The sequence below is a fragment of the Medicago sativa genome, chromosome 4 (genome assembly GCF_051527215.1).
Source record: "Medicago sativa cultivar Bolivia chromosome 4, Bolivia_mono, whole genome shotgun sequence".
NCBI lineage: Eukaryota > Viridiplantae > Streptophyta > Magnoliopsida > Fabales > Fabaceae > Medicago > Medicago sativa.
Window position 1 is genome coordinate 13,525,798 of NC_140752.1, and position 21,410 is coordinate 13,547,207.

The following is a 21,410-nucleotide window of genomic DNA, read 5'->3' on the forward strand; positions in this document are numbered from 1 at the left end:
ACAGAAAATAAATATTAAAATAGAAATCGTGAAGAGATTAAAAAGGTACCACCACTGAAAGTGAGAAAATGAGAAAATGAGAAAGGTTTCACACATGTACTTTTTTTTTGTAACCAAAAAAAACAAAAAAAAAAAAGTGAGAAAATGAGAGTCTCCCGTTCCACACCAGTGATTATAAAACTATATTTTCTCAATGGTCGGTATACATTTGTTGCATAGTTAACCGACCTACCTAATGAAAGAATTGAAAGCAAGCAGGATACAAACAAGTATAAATATAAACTAATTGAATATAATCACATTTGTCGTTCAGATATCAGACATGCATGTTCAGATATCAGATACGATACTAACACTGATACAAACATTAATAATACATAAAACTTAAAAAATAAATTAATCGAATGTAATCACATGTGTCACATATATGTCTGACACTGATACATAGCATGTTAGACACCAGACACATCTTCTATTAGAAGAGCTTGAAAGTCATAATTGTGTTGACTTCTAGGTGATCCAAAATGGATAAAGAAAAGTTGGCCAAGAGAGATAAAATTTATAGGTCAAGCTACGATTTTTGATAAGGTCTACTTCGAAATAATGAATTGGTTAGTTTCCTCAGCCAAATGTCTTGAAGATCAACAATCCTTGTTGCTCCAATTAAAAAACAATCTCATTTTCAAGTCAGAAATTTCAAGCAAACTGAAGTTGTGGAATAAATATTGCATGCTGCAAATTGAGTTGGAAAAGTTGACATATATGAATTTATCAGATGCTAGATTTGTTGGTAAGATTCCAATATAGAATTTTATCAAGTTATTTATAACCAGCAGGAGATGACAACTCCCAGATAAAAGCCATTGTCAGAAGATTATAGATTAATGAAAAACTAAAGCACTCTAAATTACAAAATATATTAGAACAAATGTCGAATTCTTTATGCAAACTATGTAACAGAAATGTTATGCCATTGAAATAAGGCTTTCCATAAAATATATATGATTCATTGGCTTTGTAAAATCCATTTTATGGTAAACAAAATGTTCTTTATCACCAAGACATTGAATGGAATGTATTTCAACTCTCATATACTATTATGCTGGATAAACTTCTTCTAAAGCTTGCATTAATAGTGTAATTTTGATCACCGCCTTTCGAAAATTGGAAATCACAGGAACTGAGTTAGACCTTCTAAATTTTTAACATAATAATTGGATATCTTAATTTAAAAATAAGACCAAAAACACTAAAGTAATATATCGTTATGTGAATAAAACAGTTTACAACACGTTAACAAGATGTTAGGCAAAGAATGATATCAATGTGTATGTCAAATGGTGTCAATTTCTTTGTGACGATCATAAAATCAAATTAAACAATTGTTTAACCAAAAAGGAACAAAATGAAGTAATTGGGTTGATATTTAAAGTTTTAAAGGCTCTATATTTAGATTTTGGAGTTGTATCCTCTGTGTTTCCAGTTTGACTATGATGTTTATAGCTATAAATTAACTTATATATTTCTGTTTTCAATGAAACACTATCACCACAGTTCTCAATGACACTTGTTTTATTTAAACTTTCTTAAATGTTTCTTGAAAGTTAATACATACCATTACAGACAAAGGAGAAACACAAAGTACAACTTAAATGAAAATAGAAAACATTAATAGTTATCACCACCTTAAAATTCTGTATGTCTGTCCTCTATCAGTTGCATATTCAAAATGCATCCTCCGGAAGATCCGACAGAGAATTTTGTCTACAAGTTTCCAATAACATACTCTCCATTTCTTCCAAAACAAGAGGGGACCAATGATGATTCCGAGCCCAAAAACAAATCCCAACTCCACACTTAAAAAATTCCATTCAATTGAACAAGCTAACCTTTCACAAGCTGGTTGTAGGGGAAGCTCATCCTGCCTTTTACCATTTGGTTTTTCAGGCAGTGGAGGTCCATATAGCCCCTTGTTTCCTTCAAATGAAGACGCTTGAAATGACTGAAGTTGAGTACCTGTCGGGATCTTTCCAACCAAATGATTGAAGGAAAGGTTCAAATAAGAAAGGAATGATAAGCTTGCAAGTTTCACAGGTATTACGCCAACCAAGGAGTTATTTGAGAGGTCTAATGACTCTAACTGTTTCAGGTTCCCAATAGTTGATGGGATTTCACCAGAGATATCATTGTTCGAAAAGTTGAGAACATGGATTGCTTTGAATTCCATCAGCACCTGTGGTATTGGTCCTTCAAAATGATTGGATGAGAAATCAATGGCTGTGAAGATTGCTAGAATTTTAACCAACATCATTTGCCGACCTTTCATAGAAACCGTCACACTATCCTGATAATATGAGCAGTCTTTGTTTCGCGTGTGGATGAAGTCTGATATAACATCATCTTCATCTTGCATCATTCTATCCCATGTTGCGAAGTATTTTTCTTGTAATATACCATTGAAATTGTTGAAAGCAATGTCCAAAATCTGAATCATTTTCCAATGCTTATCTGCTTGTGAATGTGAACATTTTATGGTTCCATGAAACTTGTTGTTCCGTAAAACCAATACACTGAGAGTTGGTATGTTTCTTAAAAAACATGGAAAGCCACAAAGAATTTGATTTGATCCAATGTCCGACACCTTTAATGATGAGCAGTGGGAAAGAGACTTCGGAAGCGGCCCATGTAAGTGATTCCCATTGAAGTTCAAAGTCCTTACAACACAAGAAGCAGGAAACATATCAGGTATAGAGCCTGTGAGTTTGTTTTTACTCAAATTTATAACCTCAATGGTACCAGCCATTGTCATTAAACATGCGGGTATTGTTCCAGAAATTTTATTAATGGAAAGATCAAGCACTTGAAGATTTGAAGCATTGCAGAGGGAATGAGGGAAACTTCCGTGTACGTTATTATTTGAGAGAGATAGAAACAATGTGGAAGACAGGTAATTACCAATATCTTGTGGGATAACAGAAAAATTGTTGGTTGAGTAATCCAAATAAATAGCAGATTGATGAAACATGGGTATTGGTCCTTGCAGCTGGTTGTTATGAAGGTCAAGAAGTATAAGGTTGGGAATATGATTCGTCATTGGTCTTTGAAAGTTTGTAAAAAAATTGTGAGAAATATTTAGCTTATCAAGATATGGTAGTTTCCAAATCCAGTTTGGTACTAGTCCATGAATCTGGTTAGCTGAAAGGTCTAGAGAGCCCAATCCGGATTGGTTAATCAAGAAACTAGGAAATGTTTTAAAGTTGCAGGATGCCAAACCTAAAACATTAAAGTTGGGAATAGAAAGTAAATCATAATTTGAAGCATTCCAACTGATTGATAAGTTGTTGTATGAAAGATGTAGTTCACTTAAACTTATCAGGCCAAAAAGTTCATCTAATTGGACGGATCCAGTGAACTTGTTATAGGAAAGATCAAGGCGATAAAGTGAACCAAGCTGCAATATAGATATTGGAAAAGGCCCTGATAGATCATTGCTTCTTAATTCAAGGGATTCTAATATAGAGGAAGATATGATTGTGAATTCTTCAAGTTTACTAAAGTGGTTGAATGAAAGTCGGATACTTTTCAGATACGGGAGTGTAAAAAGGACTGATGAAATGCTACCATTGATAGAATTATAACTCAAGTCAAGGATAACAAGATTCAGAAGTCCTTCAATGTGAAAAGAGGATGAAACCTCACCACTTAAACTATTCTTTAAAATGGATCCGCCAAATATTAGAACTGTTTAATGCACAAATATTATGATTTATATTAGAACTGTTTAATGCACAAATATTATGATTTGGGGTATAACGTGTTCAACCAATTTCATGTACTGTTTTATGAACCACAGTGGAAATCTTATGAACCGCAGTGGAAGCATTTATCTGAAGCTAGATTTGTTGGTAAGATTCCAATAGAGATTTCCCATGTGACAAGGTTGCAAGTTCTATCAAGTTATTTATAAGCAGAAGGAGGTTGCAACTTCCTCATAGAAGCCATTATAGATTAGTGAAAGTAACAGACAACAATAAATTGTAGCATTTTGTATGAGAATTAAAACCAAAGTACTCTACAATACAAATACATTTTAGAATTAATGTCTTTTTTTTTTTTAATACAAATAACAGAAATTGCAAAAAAGGAACAATTTGGAAATCATAGGAACTGAGTTAGACCTTCAAAATCAAATTAAACAGTTGTTTTACCAAAACGAACAAAATGAATTACTTTTTTTTTTTAACAAAATGAATTAGTTATTCGGTTGATATATAAAGTTTTAACTTATACTTAGTTTTGAAGTTGTATCCTCTTGGTTTCCTTTTTATTTCGGATGAAACACTATCACCACAATTTTCAATGATACTGCTTTATTTAAACTTTATAGAATGTTCCTTCAAAGTTATAGTACATATCATCACACACAAAGGAGTAAACACAAAGTACAACTTAAATGGAAATGGAAATAGAAAACATTATTTCAATAATTATCACAATCCCTAGCACTAATGTTATCACCACCTTAAAATTTTGTATGTCTGTCCTCTATCCGTTACATATTCAAAATGCATCCTCCGAAAGATCCAACAGAGAATTTTGTCCACAAGTTTCCAGTAACTTACTCTCCATTTCTTCCAAAACAAGAGGGGACCGATGATGATTCCGAGCCCAAAAACAAATCCCAACTCCACACTTAAAAAATTCCAGTCAATTGAACGGTTTAACCTTTCACAAGATGGTTGTGGGTGTGGCTTATTTGGTGTTTCAGTTAATGGAGGTCCATACAATCCATCATTTCCTTCAAAGGAAGAAGCATCAAATGACTGAAGTTGGGTACCTGTTGGGATTTTCCCCACCAAATGATTGAAGGAGAGGTTCAAATAAGAAAGGAATGACAGGGTTGCAAGTTGCTCAGGAATTTCACCAATCAAATAGTTATTTGAGAGGTCCAATGACTCTAATTGTTTCAGGTTCCCAATATTTGATGGGATTTCACCAGAGAGCGCATTGTTTGAAAAGTTGAGAACATGGATTGCTTTGAATTTCATCAGCACCTTCGGTATTGGTCCTTCAAAATTATTGGATGAGAAATCAATGGTTGTGAAGATTGTTAGAATTTTAACTAACTCCATTTGTTGGCCTTTACTGGAAATTGTCACACTATCTTGGTAGTATGAGTAGATTCTCCTTTCTATGTGGATAAACTCTGATACATTATTATCTTCATCATGCGTCATTCTTTCCCAGGCTGTGAAATATTTTTCAGGTATCTTTCCATCGAAATTGTTGAAAGCAATGTCGACAATTTGAATCATTTTCCAAGGCTTATTTTCTTGTGAAAGTGAACATTCTACGGAACCATGGAATTTGTTGTTCCGCAAAACCAAGACACTAAGTGTTGGTATGTTCTTCAAGAAGCACGGAAAGCCACCGAGAAATTGATTTGATCCAATGTCCAATACCTTCAATGATGAGCAATGGGAGAGAGACTTGGGAATTGGCCCGTGTAAGAGATTTCCATGGATGTTCAAAGTCCTTAATGAACAAGAAGCTTGAAAAATGTCTGGTATGGGGCCAGCGAGATTGTTCTTCCTTAAATTTAATACCTCAAGGGTACTAGCCATTAAAACTAAACATGGGTAAAATGTTCCAGAAATGTTGTTGAAGGAAATATCAAGCACTTGAAGTTGTGAAGCATTGCAGAGGGAACGAGGAAAGCTTCCCTGTAAATTATTATTTGAAAGAGAAAGAAAAATTGTGGAAGACATATAATTACCAATATCTTGTGGGATGACAGAAAAATTGTTGGCCGAGTAATCCAAATAATCAGCAGATTTAAAAAAGACAGGTATCGACCCCTTCAAATGGTTGTTATGAAGGTCAAGAAGCAACCAGTCTGAAGTAAAATTTTGCAAAGGTCCTTCCAAATCAGTGAGAAAATTGTGAGAAATATTCAGTGTATTAAGACCTTCTAGTTTCCAAATCCAGTTTGGGATTACTCCATGAATCTGGTTATCTGAAAGATCTAAATATTGCAATGCTGAATGGTTTATCAAGAAACTAGGAAATATTTTCAAGTTGCAGGATGCCAATATTAGACTGCTAATGTTGGGAATAAAGGGTTGATCAACATATGACACATTCCCATTGACTGATAAATTGCCGTATGAAAGGTCAGTGAACTTGTTAAAGGAAAGATCAAGAGAATAGAGTGAACTGAGCTGGAAGATAGATATTGGAAGAGGCCCTGATAGATTATTTCTGCTTAAATCAAGGGTGCCAAGTATGGAGGAAGGCATGATTGTGAATTCATCAATTCTGCTAAAGTGGTTGAATGAAAGTAGAATATTTTGCAGTAATGGTAGTGTAAAAAGGGCTGTAGGAATGCTGCCATTGATAGAATTATGACTCAAGTTAATAGTGACAAGGTTTTTTAGTCTTTCAAATTTAAGAGATAATGGAATTTCACCACTTAAATTATTTTTTGAAAGGTCTAGGTAGGTAAGGCTTTTGGCCATGCCAAATGCTGGCATTGGACCAGTGAAACTGTTTGATGACAGATCCATGTACCTTAGTTTTGTGAGGTTTGACAATGAGTTTGGAAGTTTTCCTTTGAATTGACAAACCGAAAGATCTAATACGGATAAGTGTCTCGAGTTGCCAATAAAGTAAGGTAGTGATCCAGAGAAGTTTGTGACACTCACTATAATGCTTTGAATAGATTCACTCAATGAGTAATCTGGAAAAAAACCATGCAGATTATAGTTTAAGGATAAGTCAATCACAGATAGTGTTCTAATTTGGAAGATCTTATGAGGAAATGTTCCTGTCAATCCACAAAATTCAAGACTAAGGATGGTAAGGTTTTTAAAATCGGCAAATGTTTCTGGCACCGGGGATGAAAAATTGTTCCTATCAAGAATAATAACTGATAGGTTCTCTAATTTTGATAGAGAAGAATCAAGGGGTCCTGATAGACCACAATGAGACATGCTCAACTCTTGAAGTTCACGCAGCGGCAACAAAGAATTGCTCCATTTATGTCCCTGAGACGATATTCTTATATCATCTAGATACAAATGCCTAATCTTTGTCAGATTTTGGAGAAACTTTTGTAGATTTAGGTTGTTCATTTCTGAATATCTAGGACCAGAGATATCAAGAGTAACCAAATTTGTAAGCTGTGAAATCTCTATGGGAATCTCCCCCTCAAAGCTTGAATATGACAAATTCAGATAATTCAACATCACCAACTTGTTGAATCCCGATGGAATGACAGATACGAACATGGTATAAGCCAAGTTCAGTTTTTGGAGATGTTTGAGACTGAATAGGCTACTTGAACTGTCAAATCCATCAGACATATATTCCTCACTCAGGTCAAGGCCAGTGACATGACCTTCACTGTCACAAGTTACACCACTCCAACTACAACAGGCAATGCTTTGATTCCACTGCTGCAGTTTGGTGGAACTTTCAAATTGAAGACTGTTTCTTAATTGGAGCAACAAAGAGTGTTGATCCCCAAGACATTTGGCAGAGGCAATAGAGATTTGGAAAGTGATATGTATGTAGTAGTAGTAAAGAAGAAAGGAAAAGAATGAAAATAATGTAATTCTCATTGTTGTTTTATTACTCTTAGTGACATTCACACAACACAAGACAAAACTGAGAAGACATTGGTGACAGATGATGTTCTTATAAAGTTGCGAACAGAAAAGGAAGTTTCGTTGAACATGACACATAAAGTTCCAAGTCATGCAATGGTAACTAAGCATTGCATCACATTGGCCAATTTTTCTTTGGAAATATTTTATCATTAAAAGTGAAAGCAATGACCCTACAATGTGTTATCGAATTTTTCTTTTTTTTCTTTTTTTAAGTTCCATTAGGTTATATTAATGATGACTTCCAAGTCTTCCATTTGGCGGATCGGTTAATTATGCAATAGTGTGTGCCAACCAAATAGAAAATAGTGGTTTATGAATTTCTATCCCAACTGACTTGTTTATTTAAATTTACTCCAAATTAAATGATAGCCACGGTAAATAAATCCTTTTTTTTGTAGTCACTACTTGAAAATCACATATATTAATAGTTTATTTCAATTTACTCCAAATAAGCAATATACTCAAGTAGGCTCTTTTGTTTCCTTTTTATTGAAGTTTCCTTTATAATGTTATGGATACATTAAAACTGACAATTTATATTTGACACATACTACTCACACCTCAAAAAACCCAAGTTACACCCAAAATGACCAATATACCCTTTAACTGAAATAAATTTTTTATTTAATCCAAAATTCTTTCATCACATGTATCGCTTAATCATTCAAACCCCAAAAACTTAGTTCATGTATTCATCATTCAAACCCCAAAAACTTAGTTCACATATTCGTCAATCATCATCTTGAAACACTCACACCATTTTTGAAAGCCATCACTATTTTCACGTATTCATCTCTCAAACTCTGACAAAGCAAGAAAAGAAGGACTTACACATGATTTCTGAAGGACTTCATCTCCTCTTCTCTTTCCACTCGAATACTCTTCATTAACATCCAACCACGTAAGATAGAAAAATTGATAAATCTGTAAAATTGATTGAAACGTAGGATAGAAAAATGTGAAATTGAGAGAAAATTGTAGTTTTTAAAACTATGTAAATTCAGTTTACATAGTTAATGTAAACTGAGTTGAGATAATCTACGTAAACTTAGTTTACATTTGTGTGTATATATATGCGTAAACTTAGTTTACAATAACCTCTCACAGTGAGTAATTGTACATGTAAACTAAGTTTTGTGTGTATTGATGAGTCAATAATTAGTTATTTTAATATAATATGTAAGCCCGTTTTATTTATATTTGAGTTTATTTTATTTAAGTTTATTTCCTTTTCAGAACTCTTTTACTTCAATTGCAAGTTATTATATTTCACGAACATATATTCTAAAGATTGAGTCTTGGAGCAAAAGAAAGGAGAATTGGAGCTGATTCGTGCCAAAAATATAAAAGATCTTAGATAAAAATATCTGGTGCAAGGATTGAGGACAAAAATATGAATATCTCATACAAAAATATCTTGTGCAAAGAATTTGAAGATCTTGTACAAATATATACAAGAGGCGTGCCCCACTTTAGTCCTTTTGCTGCTTTTGCTTTGCGGACAAGCTACCTATTAGTTTATTTCTGACCTAAAAGCCCTTGGTTTCTTGTGAAACATTCTAGTGATGTATTGCTTAGGTTTTAAGTCGTTATAGACTATAAATAGAGTAGCTAGCTATCATAACAATTAATCTTTTGTTCTTGGAAATAATAAGTGACAATTGTTTCTTTGAATAAAAGTTCAACCTTTATTTTATGTTCTTCTTCTTCTTCTCTTCTATGTCTACAATGAACGTTAGTGAGTAGACTTCTCGTCTTGGGATTGTTGGATAAGTCTAATGACATAATCCTAATCAAACCAAGCTTTAACTCTAATCTTATGTAACCCTAGTTTCTAATCTAAATTCACCGTTTTAACATGAATTAACCATTATCAAACTGTAGAAGCGAAAGTGGAGGGTTTGATAATTGTTAATTCATCATCTCAAATATCAATTCATAAAACGAAAGTGGAGTTTTGATATTCGAACAAGTGAATTTAGACAAGGATTGCAAAGGCAGCGAAATAATCTTTGCAATTCTTGAGACATATGATGTTTTAAACTTTAAAGCTTCTTCTAGTAATCAAATCAGCGAAATAGGTTTGATTGCTAGAAGAATACTCTCATTAGGATAATGAAACTCTTAAATAAATTACTTTTACGAGATTGTGTACCTTAATAAATTGATACATAATCTTAAATAAATAGAAACTCTTCAATAATGAAATTCACGAGATTCACTAACCTTTATGAATAGAATACCGATCAAAGAAAAAGATGTTGATTCAATCTTTGATCTTGGTTGCACATCTATGGTGGTTTGTTGGTCAAAGAGGGTAATGATCATGAAAAATAGGTTTTTAGAATTTTACATGGAGAGGGCAATTTCAGTATTATGGTAAAATTTTAAGTAAATTTGGGTGTAACTAGAATTATATGGGGTGAGACTGGAAAGAGTTTTAGTAGATGACTGAGTTCATTTCCATTTTTTTCATAAAAATTTAGTAGCAGACAGAAATATATCATTAAGCATATCCTTTTCGTGTCAACTGCAAGGACAGAGTCTCAAGTGGAGAATCACTTGTAAGGAATCATCAATTGGCCCGTAGCATGAACATAAAACCTCATCTTCCATCCCATGAAGAAACGGTTGCCAAGTTGAATTAGTAAAATACTAACTAGTCATTGAAGAATAAATCAACTTTATCCATACTTCACGTTATAGGATTGAAATTTTCTATGAGAACTAAAATTAAAATCAATCTTCAAATACGGGATCCACCGGGGAGACGGGATAAACAACGGACACAAATGTTTTACGACCACAACAGACGGAGTATCTCCAACATTTTATCTATTCATAAAGAGTGTGAGACTTAATCACTTACACTTGAAAGTTGAAACCCAACAAATTAGATAAATCATATGATATTTATGTGTGTTTTATTGTGGATTTCATTATTCGAACAAGGCTTTTAACCTTGTTTTCTCTTTATTATTTTTTTGAGCAATTCTCTTTATTATTTGTTATTTTATGTTTGGGACGTTAATATGAGTATTGTTTGGCAATCCGTATGATTCTCTCTCATTTTAAATAATTGTTTCTATTTTCCAAAAAATTTCCTGCAAGGGCATAACAACATAGTCAAGCAATTTCGTGCAAAGGCAAGCAATGTGGAGCCCGTCAACAGGTTAAATGAAATTTCGTGCAAAGGCAAGCAATCAAACTTTATAATAAAGTAAACTTCATCTTTTCACATAAAACTTTACATAAAGTCAGAAGTTGGCCCGTAAATCCTTTTTTTTATTGGCCGATTTTTATTTGGAAAATTTGAATCACTTAAAGTGAAAACAATGACCCTACAATTTTGAAATAATTCTTAAATGGACACACTCACACGGAATAAAATTTGAAGAAAAATAATAATTTAATATTAATTATTTTTTAAACTGTTGTGAATTTGATGAAAACTCACACCAATAATTAACTTGATGTCTGGAGTAAGGGATAGTCAAGCAACCAATACAAGTGGATCACAGTTATAATCACAAGCAAAAGTAGAAAACAGCAGGAGAAAAGAAGAGAGAACACAAAAGAATTTGTTGACCTAGTTCGGTCTAAATTGACCTAGTCTGGGGGAGAGAGCAGCCCTTCGTTCCACTATATGATGAGTGACTTTACAAAATAGATATCAATGGGTTACAAGAATAAGTCTCCCGCCTAATTCAACCCAAAGCCCCAAACTCTTCCCGTGATCAAGAGACTCAATCCTAGTAGTGTTTCCCAAGGTGAATCAACCCTAAAACCCTAGTGTTTGTTGCCAAGAGACAAACTCTATACAAACCCTAGTTTTGTTGTTGCCTTTCTAAACCCTTGTTTCAGCCCCCTCTATCTCAAAGTTTACTCTGATACAAGGTCTTTATTTATAGTAAAAGTGTCACTTAAAATTGGGAACAAATCTGCACCCAAAAATACGTTTCTGTTATTCGCTGCCAGCGCACCATCGTGCCACGCTGCGATCCCAACGTGCCACAATTTTTCCAGTGACTTGCCTCATAACTGAAACATCCAATCGTGTCATGTTGCCCTTCAATCGTGCCACGTTTCCTGCAGAACCTGATTTTAAGTTAACTCTCACAATTCTCCACCTTGACTTCAAATCAGTGATGATGTTAATTTAACATCAACCACCATTGCTGCTCTTTCCCATGCTTCCCACTACACCATGTAGCTGCACAAGTTTACACCCTAACCTCTTCAACCATAGGAATATCTTTCGCCCTTTTGAAGATCCTTGTGTCCAAACTACTCAAGGAATTTTAGGTAGTTCCACAAGTGCACACCTAAACCTCTTCAGCCATCGAAATGTCTTCGGCCTTCTCGAAGATCCTTACAGTCCAACTACACTAGGAGTTTCAGGTAGTTCTACAAGACTATACCATAACCTCTTCAATACGGAACATCTCCCGCTTCCTTGAAGATCTACTTGTGCTCAATCACCCCAGGCTTTTAGAGTAATCCACAAGTACACACCATAACCCCTTCAGCCCTCGGAATGTCTTTCGCCTTCTCGAAGGTCCTTGCAGTCCAACTATGCTAAGAATTTTAGGTTGTTCCACAAGCATTCACCATAACCTCTTCAACACAGGACATCTCCCGTTTCCTTGAAGATCACCTTGCATCCAATTACCCTTGGCCTTTTTTTAGGGTAAACCCGCAAGCTGTGCCATACATTCTTCAACCTCCGGAATGCCTTCCGTCTTCATGAAGAAATCCCTTGCTCACCACTAGAGCATAGCACTCAAGGTCCTCCATAGTCGTACCATTACTGGTGTGTTCAACTCCACCTCAAGGTGAGCGTACTCTACCTCAACTAGCAAATGTGTACATCCCAATATGTCTTCAACCTTGAAACTCCACCTCAACAGGTAGATCATGAGTATTGTTGTCTCCGCCTCTCCAAACTGATCATGAGTATGCTTGCCACCGCCTCTCCAGGCTGATGTTGAGTGTTTAACGTCTCTCCAGACGACCACCGCTCCACTAGGCATCATTCTCAAGGTGAGACACATCACCTTCTTCATCCTCCAAACAATACACCACAAAAGCACTTGCATCCTCCTAGCCCTCAAAGACAATTTGTGCAGAGTTACGATTAATCTTCGGACAATCTTTCATGAAGTGACCCATCTTGTGACAGTTAAAGCATTTAGACTTTGACTTGTTTACCACTCTTTCTCCGGTTACCTCTACCTCCACCATTCCCTCTTGAGACACTTAGGCCTTCACCGTTTTCATGAATTCTCAAGTCCTTGGACTTGGTCAACTCCTTGGTTCTCAAAGCCGCTTGAACTTCTTCCAAGGTAACAGTGCCTTCTTTGCCATAGAGCATAGTATCTTTGAACGATTCAAAAGATTTCGGTAGAGCACACAACAAGAATATAGCTTTATCTTCATCCTTAAGTTGCACCTTAATATTCTCCAAGTCATCAAGGATTTTGTTGAAATCCGTAAGTTGCTCCATGATGGCCTTTGACTCCACCATCTTGAATGAGTAGAGTTGTTGCTTTAGGAATTGTCGATGAACCAAAGACTTTGTCAGATACAAAGATTCCTACTTTGACCACATCGATGTCGCTGTTGGTTCCTTTGCTACTTCTCTCAACTTTATCCCCGAGGCACAAAACAACGGCACTCCTGGCCTTGTCCACCATCTCGGTCTTCTCCGCTCGTGATATGGTGACCGGTAACGCATCTTCACCCTTCAAAGCTTTCTCACACTTTTGTTGTATTAACATCGCTTCCATCTTTACCTTCCATAACCCAAAATCGTTATCTCTGGTAAACTTCTCAATATCCCAATTTGAACCCATGTTACTTGATTATCCTTTGACCCTTGCCCCATGGTGGGCGCCAATTGATGTGAATTCGATGAAAACTCACACCAATAATTAACTTAATGTGTGGAGCAAGGGATAGTCAAGCAACCAATACAAGTGGATCACAATTATAATCACAAGCAAAAGTACAAAACAGCAGGAGAAAAGAATAGAGAACACAAAAGAATTTGTTGACCCAGTTCGGTCCAAATTGACCTAGTCTGGGGGAGAGAGCAGCCCTCCTTTCCACTATATGATGAGTAACTTTACAAAAGAGATATCAATGGGTTACAAGAATAAGTCTCCCGCCTAATTCTACTCAAAGCCCCAAACTCTTCCCGTGACCAAGAGACTCAATCATAATAGTGTTTCCCAAGCTGAATCAACCCTAAAACCCTAGTGTTTGTTGCCAAGAGACAAACTCTATACAAACCCTAGTTTTGTTGTTGCCTTTCTAAACCCTTGTTTCAGCCCCCTCTATCTCAAAGCACCATCGCACCATCGTGCCACGTTGCGATCCCATTGTGCCACGATTTTTCCAATGACTTGCCTCATAACTGAAAATCCAATTGTGCCACGTTGCCCTTCAATCGTGCCACGATTCCTGCAGAACCTGATTTTAAGTTAACTCTCACATAAACATTTATATAATGCGCATTGTTATGAGTGTGACTAAATAATGTGTTTAGATCTGTGACCTCGCAAAAATTGCTCACAATTTTCAAGTTCTATAAACGATGACTTACAACCCTTGCTTTCGGTAGATCTGACCACATTTTTGTTTTTCCATTCTCACTTGGTTTCTAATTACATTTCTAACAATGACCAAAAATTCATTATAATGCAGTAAACTTATGTTTACAAAATAACTTTTAATATCAAGCATAATCTTTGTGGGTCCTCCATTGTCCCTAAGAAAAAAATTTCCTTGAAAAGTGCAAGACAGCTTTGAATTATTGTCTTTTACAGCCAAATGACAACATATAGGAAAGTTCCTTTCAATTTCATGGTAACACAGAATGAAAAAATAGAATGGAAATAATTCAGAAAAGGGATTGGATATGATTTGGCATTCGGAAATGTTATTGTCAAAAGATCATTGATTAATGAAGGTGATAGATATCAATAAAGACAATCACGAAGAAGTTGCAGTTTCAATGATAATATAAACAAAATCAGTCTACAAATACAGGGCATGTAGTAGGAGAGGCCGTAATGGTTTGTACTTTTTGAGATATATGCATTATATGAAGATTAATCCAATGTATTCACCCATACTCTTTCAGCCTTTCTCGATTGATATTTTTTATCATACCTTCTATGTATTTTATCTGCCTCCAATTAATGTGTACACACATTAATTGATCTCAACCATCGATCTCAGATTGGTCGGTTTGACTAAATTATCGATCTGAAATACATTGCACATTTACTTAAATCCAAATCCATACCATCTACAATGATTAACTCCTTGAAATAAATCCATGAATAATCTCATGATGTATTCAAATTAGATAAAGGGTAATGCTATCCAGTGCCCCGGACACAGGTTAAGGAACAATAAAATGAATAGGTCCAACTTAATTAACCTTAATTAATTTGAAAAGCTGGTCAACTTAATTAAAATAGGAATGGCTGTATTGAATACTCTTTAAAAAAGACAAAATTAATATACACGCGCGTTGAATCTCATGTTACCGTTGCAGGTACCAGCTCTTTTTTACACTTTTTGTTACTGTCGCATATTCTTTCAACAAATTCTCATTTTACACTTTTTTTATGAAATCCTACGACACCACTTTCTTTTTTCCAGGTACCAGCTCTTTTTGGATTTATTTTGAATTTATTTAGATATGTTACTAACTATATGCATAGGCCTTCATGAATTGATTTGAAAGAAAAAATGATTAAAAAAAAATCACGTAAAACAAATTGCCTTGAATAAAATTGCAGGAAAGAAAAATATTAAGAAATGAAGGCACCGCATGAATACAATGGGAATGGGGACATTCCTGAAATTGAAATCACAAGGAAAATAATGAGAATTGAGAAGCACGCGCGCGTTGCTGGCTAGCTCTGTAAAGTAAAAGAAATTTGCACTATTAAATACAAATATTTTCTGTTTTAATTAGTTGATTTATTTTCCATTTTAATTGAGGTAAATCAAGTGAAATTTGTTTATTTATTGCCTATTTATTGTTTCTTATCCAGTGCCCCGGGGCACTGGTTAGCAACACCCTTTCATGCACTGTTTAATGAACCACAGTGGAAATCTTATGAACCGGAGTGGAAACATTGATGATTGGGGTATAATGAGTCCAACTAATTTGATAGCGGTGTGAAAGGAATAGCGTTGAATCTTGAGAATGAGAATGTCGGAATTGGATAGTGATATGTTAAAGGAATACGGGCTATCAAAATAATGTTCGAATTTTTACACATAGAGGAGGTGTTACAGCTTTAGAGATAGCACTCATTAGTTGCCAAGCTTGCAAAATGTTGTTTTGGTTTCATAAAGGTGGAATATTTAGGACTTACCATTTAAATCCAAGAAGTTGAGATGGACCAATCTAAAATTAAATCTGTAATTGATTTGCCTACTTCATCAAAATTGAAGCAACTAAGGGGACTCTTTGGTTAGTCAGGATATTAAACAAGATTCATCCCTAATTATGCCATCTTTACTAATCCTCTTACTGCATTAATAAAAAAGATGGATTAATTTGTTAATGTTGAGCTTATAGATGCTCCATTGTTAATGTCAAATTTTTATGCAATCTATATAACAGAAATTGTGTATGCCTTCCATTAAAGATGCAAGTTTTTTTTTGAGGGATTAAAGATACAAGTTTCAATATTGGCTTTGTAAAACCACTTCATGATAATATAAATTCTACTTGTAAAAAATAAAAAAGGCTATATAAATTATTTAACTTAAGTAAGTCCTTATTTTATATACAATGCATTAATCATGTGTATGTGTTTGATCGGATGAGTAATGTAGAAGATAAAACTGGATGAGCGAATTAACAAATAAGACCAATGGAACTTTAAAAGAAATATTAGTAATTAGGTGTTGCTTCATATCTGAATCAAACAATTGAATGGTATGTATCATCATTGTTCCAATACATCTCATAAAAAAGGAGTACACACAATGAATAATATAAATGGAATTGGAAGTAGAAAACAATATTTTTCTAGTTTTTTATCACTATTCATCAATGTCGCCTTCCACTTTAAGAAGAAGCGTTTGGGTTTGGAAAAAGTTGAAAAATGGGTTAGCCTGAAAATTCTTACCCTTAAGTTGAGGGTTTGGAGTTTCTAAAATACGCAAAACTCTTCTTTTGGTTATGGAATATTCTAAGTCTCTCAACTTAGAATTTATCATGTTTTTTTATGCATTTTCTTTTTATAATGTTAAGCAAATTCATATGTCCAAACTAAGAATTTTCATGCATCTAGTGGCACCCCATCATACCCCACAAGTTCCTATATATGTGACTTTTTTTGATATGGTTTACTTTGAATTTATGTAATGCTTAGATGGTTTCGCAGAAACTTCAATGAAGTTACTCTTCAACTATTGACCAGTTCCACACTGGAAAATACAGGGAAGATTACATTTGTCTGCAACTTCTTTATAACACAAGCATTTTTGTTGTGATTGTCACTACAAGAGTAAATAACAATGAGAATCACATTAGTTTCATTGTTTTCCTTCCTTATCTGCTACTACAGCATTTATAACACTTTCCAAATCACCATTGCATCAGCCAAATGTCTTGATGATCAACAATCGTTGTTGCTCCTACTAAAAAATAATCTCACATACAACTTTGAAACTTCCACCAAAGTAAAATTCTGGAATGAGATCACTGATTGCTGCTATTGGAATGGTGTAACTTGTGACAGTAACGGATACGTGATTGGCCTTGACTTGAGTGCAGAAGACATCTCTGATGGTTTTAATAGTTCAAGTAGTCTTTTCAGTCTCAAACATCTCCAGAAACTGAATTTGGCTAATAACAATTTCAGTTCTGCCATTCCATCAGGATTCAGCAAGTTGTCGATGTTGAATTATCTGAATTTGTCATATGCTATCTTTGCAGGGCAGATTCCCATTGAGATTTCTCAGCTTACAAGGTTGGTTACTCTTGATATCTCTTCCCGTAGTTATTTAACTGGACAAGTACTGAAACTTGAGAACCAAAATCTACAGAAATTTTTTCAAAATATGACCAATCTTAGGCAGCTTTATATAGATGGTGTAAGTATACAAGCTCAGGGAAAAGAATGGATCAATGCTTTGTTACCTCTGAGTGACCTTCAAGAGTTGAGCATGTCTTATTGTGATCTATCAGGACCCCTTGATTCTTCACTAACAAGACTAGAGAACCTATCAGTCATTATTCTTGATGCGAACTACTTTTCGTCCCCAGTGCCAGAAACATTTGCCAATTTTAAAAACCTGACAACCCTCAGTCTTGCATTTTGTGGATTGACTGGTACATTCCCCCATAAGATCTTCCAAATAAGAACATTGTTGGTTATTGACTTATCGTACAACGATAATCTCCATGGTTCATTTCCAGAATTTCCATTGAGTGTATCTATCCATACCTTTAGCGTAGGTAACACAAGCTTCACGGGAGCAATTCCACACACCATTAATAACATGAGGAACTTATCTGAACTGGATCTTTCTAATTGTCAATTTAATGGGACACTTCCCAATTCATTGTCAAAACTCACAAAACTAATATACCTGGATTTGTCAATAAACAGTTTCACTGGTCCAATGCCATCATTTGGCATGGCCAGAAAACTTGGCCACTTAGACCTTTCTCACAATCGTTTAAGTGGTGAAATTCCAACATCTTCTCACTTTGGAGGAATGCACAATCTAGCCAGAATTTACTTACATGATAATTCTTTCAATGGGAGCATTCCTTCATCCCTTTTTGCACTCGGGTTACTGGAGCAAATTCAACTTTCATTTAACCAGTTTAGTAAATTTGAAGAATTGATAAATGTGTCTACCTCAGTATTGAACACCCTTGATTTAAGAAGCAATAATCTATCTGGCCCTTTTCCAAAATCTATCTTCCAGCTTGGTTTACTTTCTGTCCTCGATCTTTCCTTTAACAGGTTGAATGGTTCGCTGCTTCTAGATAAGTTTAGAAATTTAACTGAACTAGACCTTTCATACAACAACATATCAATCAATGTGAATGTTGAAAATGCTGATCATACTTCCTTTTCCAATATTGGTACTCTAAACTTGGCATCCTGTAACTTGAAAACATTCCCTAGTTTCTTGAGAAACAAATCCAAATTGACCATTCTAGACCTTTCAAATAATCAAATTCAAGGAAAAGTTCCCAACTGGATATGGAAGCTACAGAATCTTCAGAGTCTTAATGTTTCTCACAATATGCTCAATGATTTGGAAAGCCATCTGCAAAACCTCACTTCCAACTTGATAGGCCTTGACCTTCATAACAACCAATTGGAAGGTCCAATTCCTGTTTTTCCTGAATTTGCTTCTTATTTGGATTACTCAATGAACAAATTTGATTCTGTTATCCCACAAGATATCGGTAATTACCTGTATTTCACAACTTTTCTCTCTTTTTCAAATAATAATTTACAAGGAGGTATCCCTGATTCCCTTTGCAATGCAACAAATCTTAGAGTGCTTGATATTTCCATTAATAACATTTCTGGAACAATTCCCTCATGTCTAATGTCAACGACTCAAACCCTTGTGGTATTAAATCTGAGGATTAACAATCTCACCGGCCATATCCCAGATGGGTTTCCACCTTCCTGCTCTCTAAGGACTCTTTATCTCCAAAAGAATAAGTTAAATGGACAGATTCCAAAATCTCTTGTGAAATGCTCAGGACTAGAAGTGTTAGATCTTGCAAATAACAACATTGTTGACAGTTTTCCATGCTTGTTGAAGAACATATCCACACTTCGTGTCCTAGTCTTGCGCAAAAACAAATTCTATGGTCCCGTCCAATGTCCAGCAACCGATGACATCTGGCATATGCTTCAGATAATTGATCTAGCCTTTAACAACTTCAGTGGTAAACTAACTGGAAAATTCTTCACAAGGTGGGGAGGCAATGATGTCTGATAAAAACCATATTGATTTGAAGGTAAATCAGATCCAATTTGAGGTTCTTATACTTGGTCAGAATCAGATATATTATCATGATTCAGTGACTGTTACAAGCAAAGGTCAACAACTGGAGTTTGTTAAAATACTAACAGTCCTCACGTCCATTGACTTCTCATCCAATCATTTTGAAGGACCGATACAAGAGGTGCTGATGGACTTCAAAGCACTTTATGTTCTAAACTTTTCAAACAATCGTCTCTCAGGTGAAATCCCATCTTCTATAGGGAATTTGAAACAATTAGAGTCATCATTAGACCTCTCGAGTAACTCTTTGGTTGGTGAAATTCCTCTGCAGTTAGAAAGCTTGTCCTTCCTTTCTTATTTGAACCTCTCATTTAATCATTTGGTGGGGATAATCCCAACAGGTACTCAACTTCAGTCATTTCCAGCTTCTTATTTTGAAGGAAATGATGGGCTATATGGACCTCCATTGACTGAAAAACCAGATGGCAAAAGGAAGGATGAGCTGCATCCTCAATGTTCAGTTGACTGGAATTTTTTAAGTGTGGAATTGGGATTTGTTTTTGGTCTCGGAATTGTCATTGGTCCTCTCATGTTTTAGAAGCAGTGGAGGGTAAGGTATTGGAAACTTGTGGATAAAATTCTTTGCTGTGTCTTTTCAAGGATTCATCTTGAATATATAACCCACAGAGGACAAACATACAAAGTTTTAAGGTGGAATTAGAGACAAATGAGTGTGCTAATTAGTATAATTTAGTGTTTTCTATTTCCAGCCATGCTGTTTGTTATGTATACTTGTTTGTGATGATATGTTCTGAAACTTTGAAGAGTCTCTATTAAATAAAATAGCTTCCAGTGGAGTTGTGGTGACAAGTTTTTATTCAAATTAAACAAGGATGAGTTGATTTATAAATTATAACTATAGAAATCAAATTCATACTTGTTGAAATTTTATCCTTCTGTGTTTTTGTAAGATGAAAGGAATCCAAAAATGAAAACAGTGAAAGATAAAATCAAGTTTGATTATTGGACCAAAATCAAGCTAATTGTAACAGTGAAAGTAATAAGCTTCTTATTGTTGTTTGCTGAGACTATTTCCAGTGTGGAACATTTGTGTAACTCATTTATTGATGTAGATTATGGGAAATTTGCATTGAATAAGAAATATTTCAAAGTAAAGCTTATCATAAATTTTTATTATCTGCGGATGTCATACAGACACCGAATAGAAGATTGTTCATTTTGTAGGCTCATAACAGAGTTGTTCAACAATGAGTCAAACAATGTCTAATATAATAATAAAGTTAAGTTTGAAATTAGTCATGTCGAAATTTCTCATACAATTTTAGTCTCTTCCACACTTGAAAACACAATATTAGCATTCATATTGCTCTGATGCCTCTGGAAAATGTCTTGTTTATCAAAAATCATTACTGCACAATCTCACATTTAAGCTAGAAAGTTCTACCAAACTGAACTTGGGGATTTCAAGCATTGCTTGATGTGAATGGACTGATCTAAGTAGGAAATATATCTCTGGTGGATTTGCACACTCAAGTAGGTTTTTTTTTTTTTTTTTTTTTATATATCCAAAATCTGCACAAACTGAATTTGGCTGATAACAATTTCAATTCTTCCATTCCATGAGGATTCAGCAAGTTGAAGTTAAATTATTTGAATTATTCAGATGCTAAATTTGTGGGACAGATTCCAATAAGATATCTC

The 21,410-nt window shown here is 34.8% G+C and overlaps 2 protein-coding genes and 1 pseudogene across 2 annotated transcripts; 1 reads left to right on the forward strand and 2 right to left on the reverse strand.

Annotated features, from left to right (window-relative positions):
* Positions 1–1,678: 1,678 nt before the first annotated feature.
* LOC146926488 (receptor-like protein 7) lies at positions 1,679–3,624 on the reverse strand. The gene is made up of 2 exons (XM_085706918.1): positions 3,591–3,624; positions 1,679–3,477 (listed from the first exon to the last, which is right to left on the reverse strand). The coding sequence occupies exons 1-2, from the start codon at positions 3,622–3,624 to the stop codon at positions 1,679–1,681; spliced, it is 1,833 nt and encodes a 610-aa protein (XP_085563044.1).
* A 729-nt stretch (positions 3,625–4,353) lies between these two features.
* LOC146926489 (receptor-like protein 7) lies at positions 4,354–7,673 on the reverse strand. Its single transcript, XM_085758820.1, has one exon. It carries the CDS (start codon positions 7,620–7,622, stop codon positions 4,515–4,517), a length of 3,108 nt encoding a protein of 1,035 aa, XP_085614946.1. The 5' UTR covers positions 7,623–7,673; the 3' UTR covers positions 4,354–4,514.
* Positions 7,674–17,222: 9,549 nt separating this feature from the next.
* On the forward strand, positions 17,223–20,601 carry LOC146926490 (receptor-like protein 7; annotated as a pseudogene).
* Positions 20,602–21,410: the final 809 nt, after the last annotated feature.

Excerpts from the sequence above, each read along its gene's own strand:
- LOC146926489 (XM_085758820.1), bottom strand. The coding sequence starts at position 7,622 with ATGAGAATTACATTATTTTCATTCTTTTCCTTTCTTCTTTACTACTAC.
- LOC146926488 (XM_085706918.1), bottom strand. The coding sequence starts at position 3,624 with ATGGTAGCATTTCATCAGTCCTTTTTACACTCCC. Across the intron at positions 3,478-3,590 it reads TCAGTCCTTTTTACACTCCC|GGCCTTTTCCAATATCTATA; the intron begins GTATCTGAAAAG and ends ATGATCTATCAG.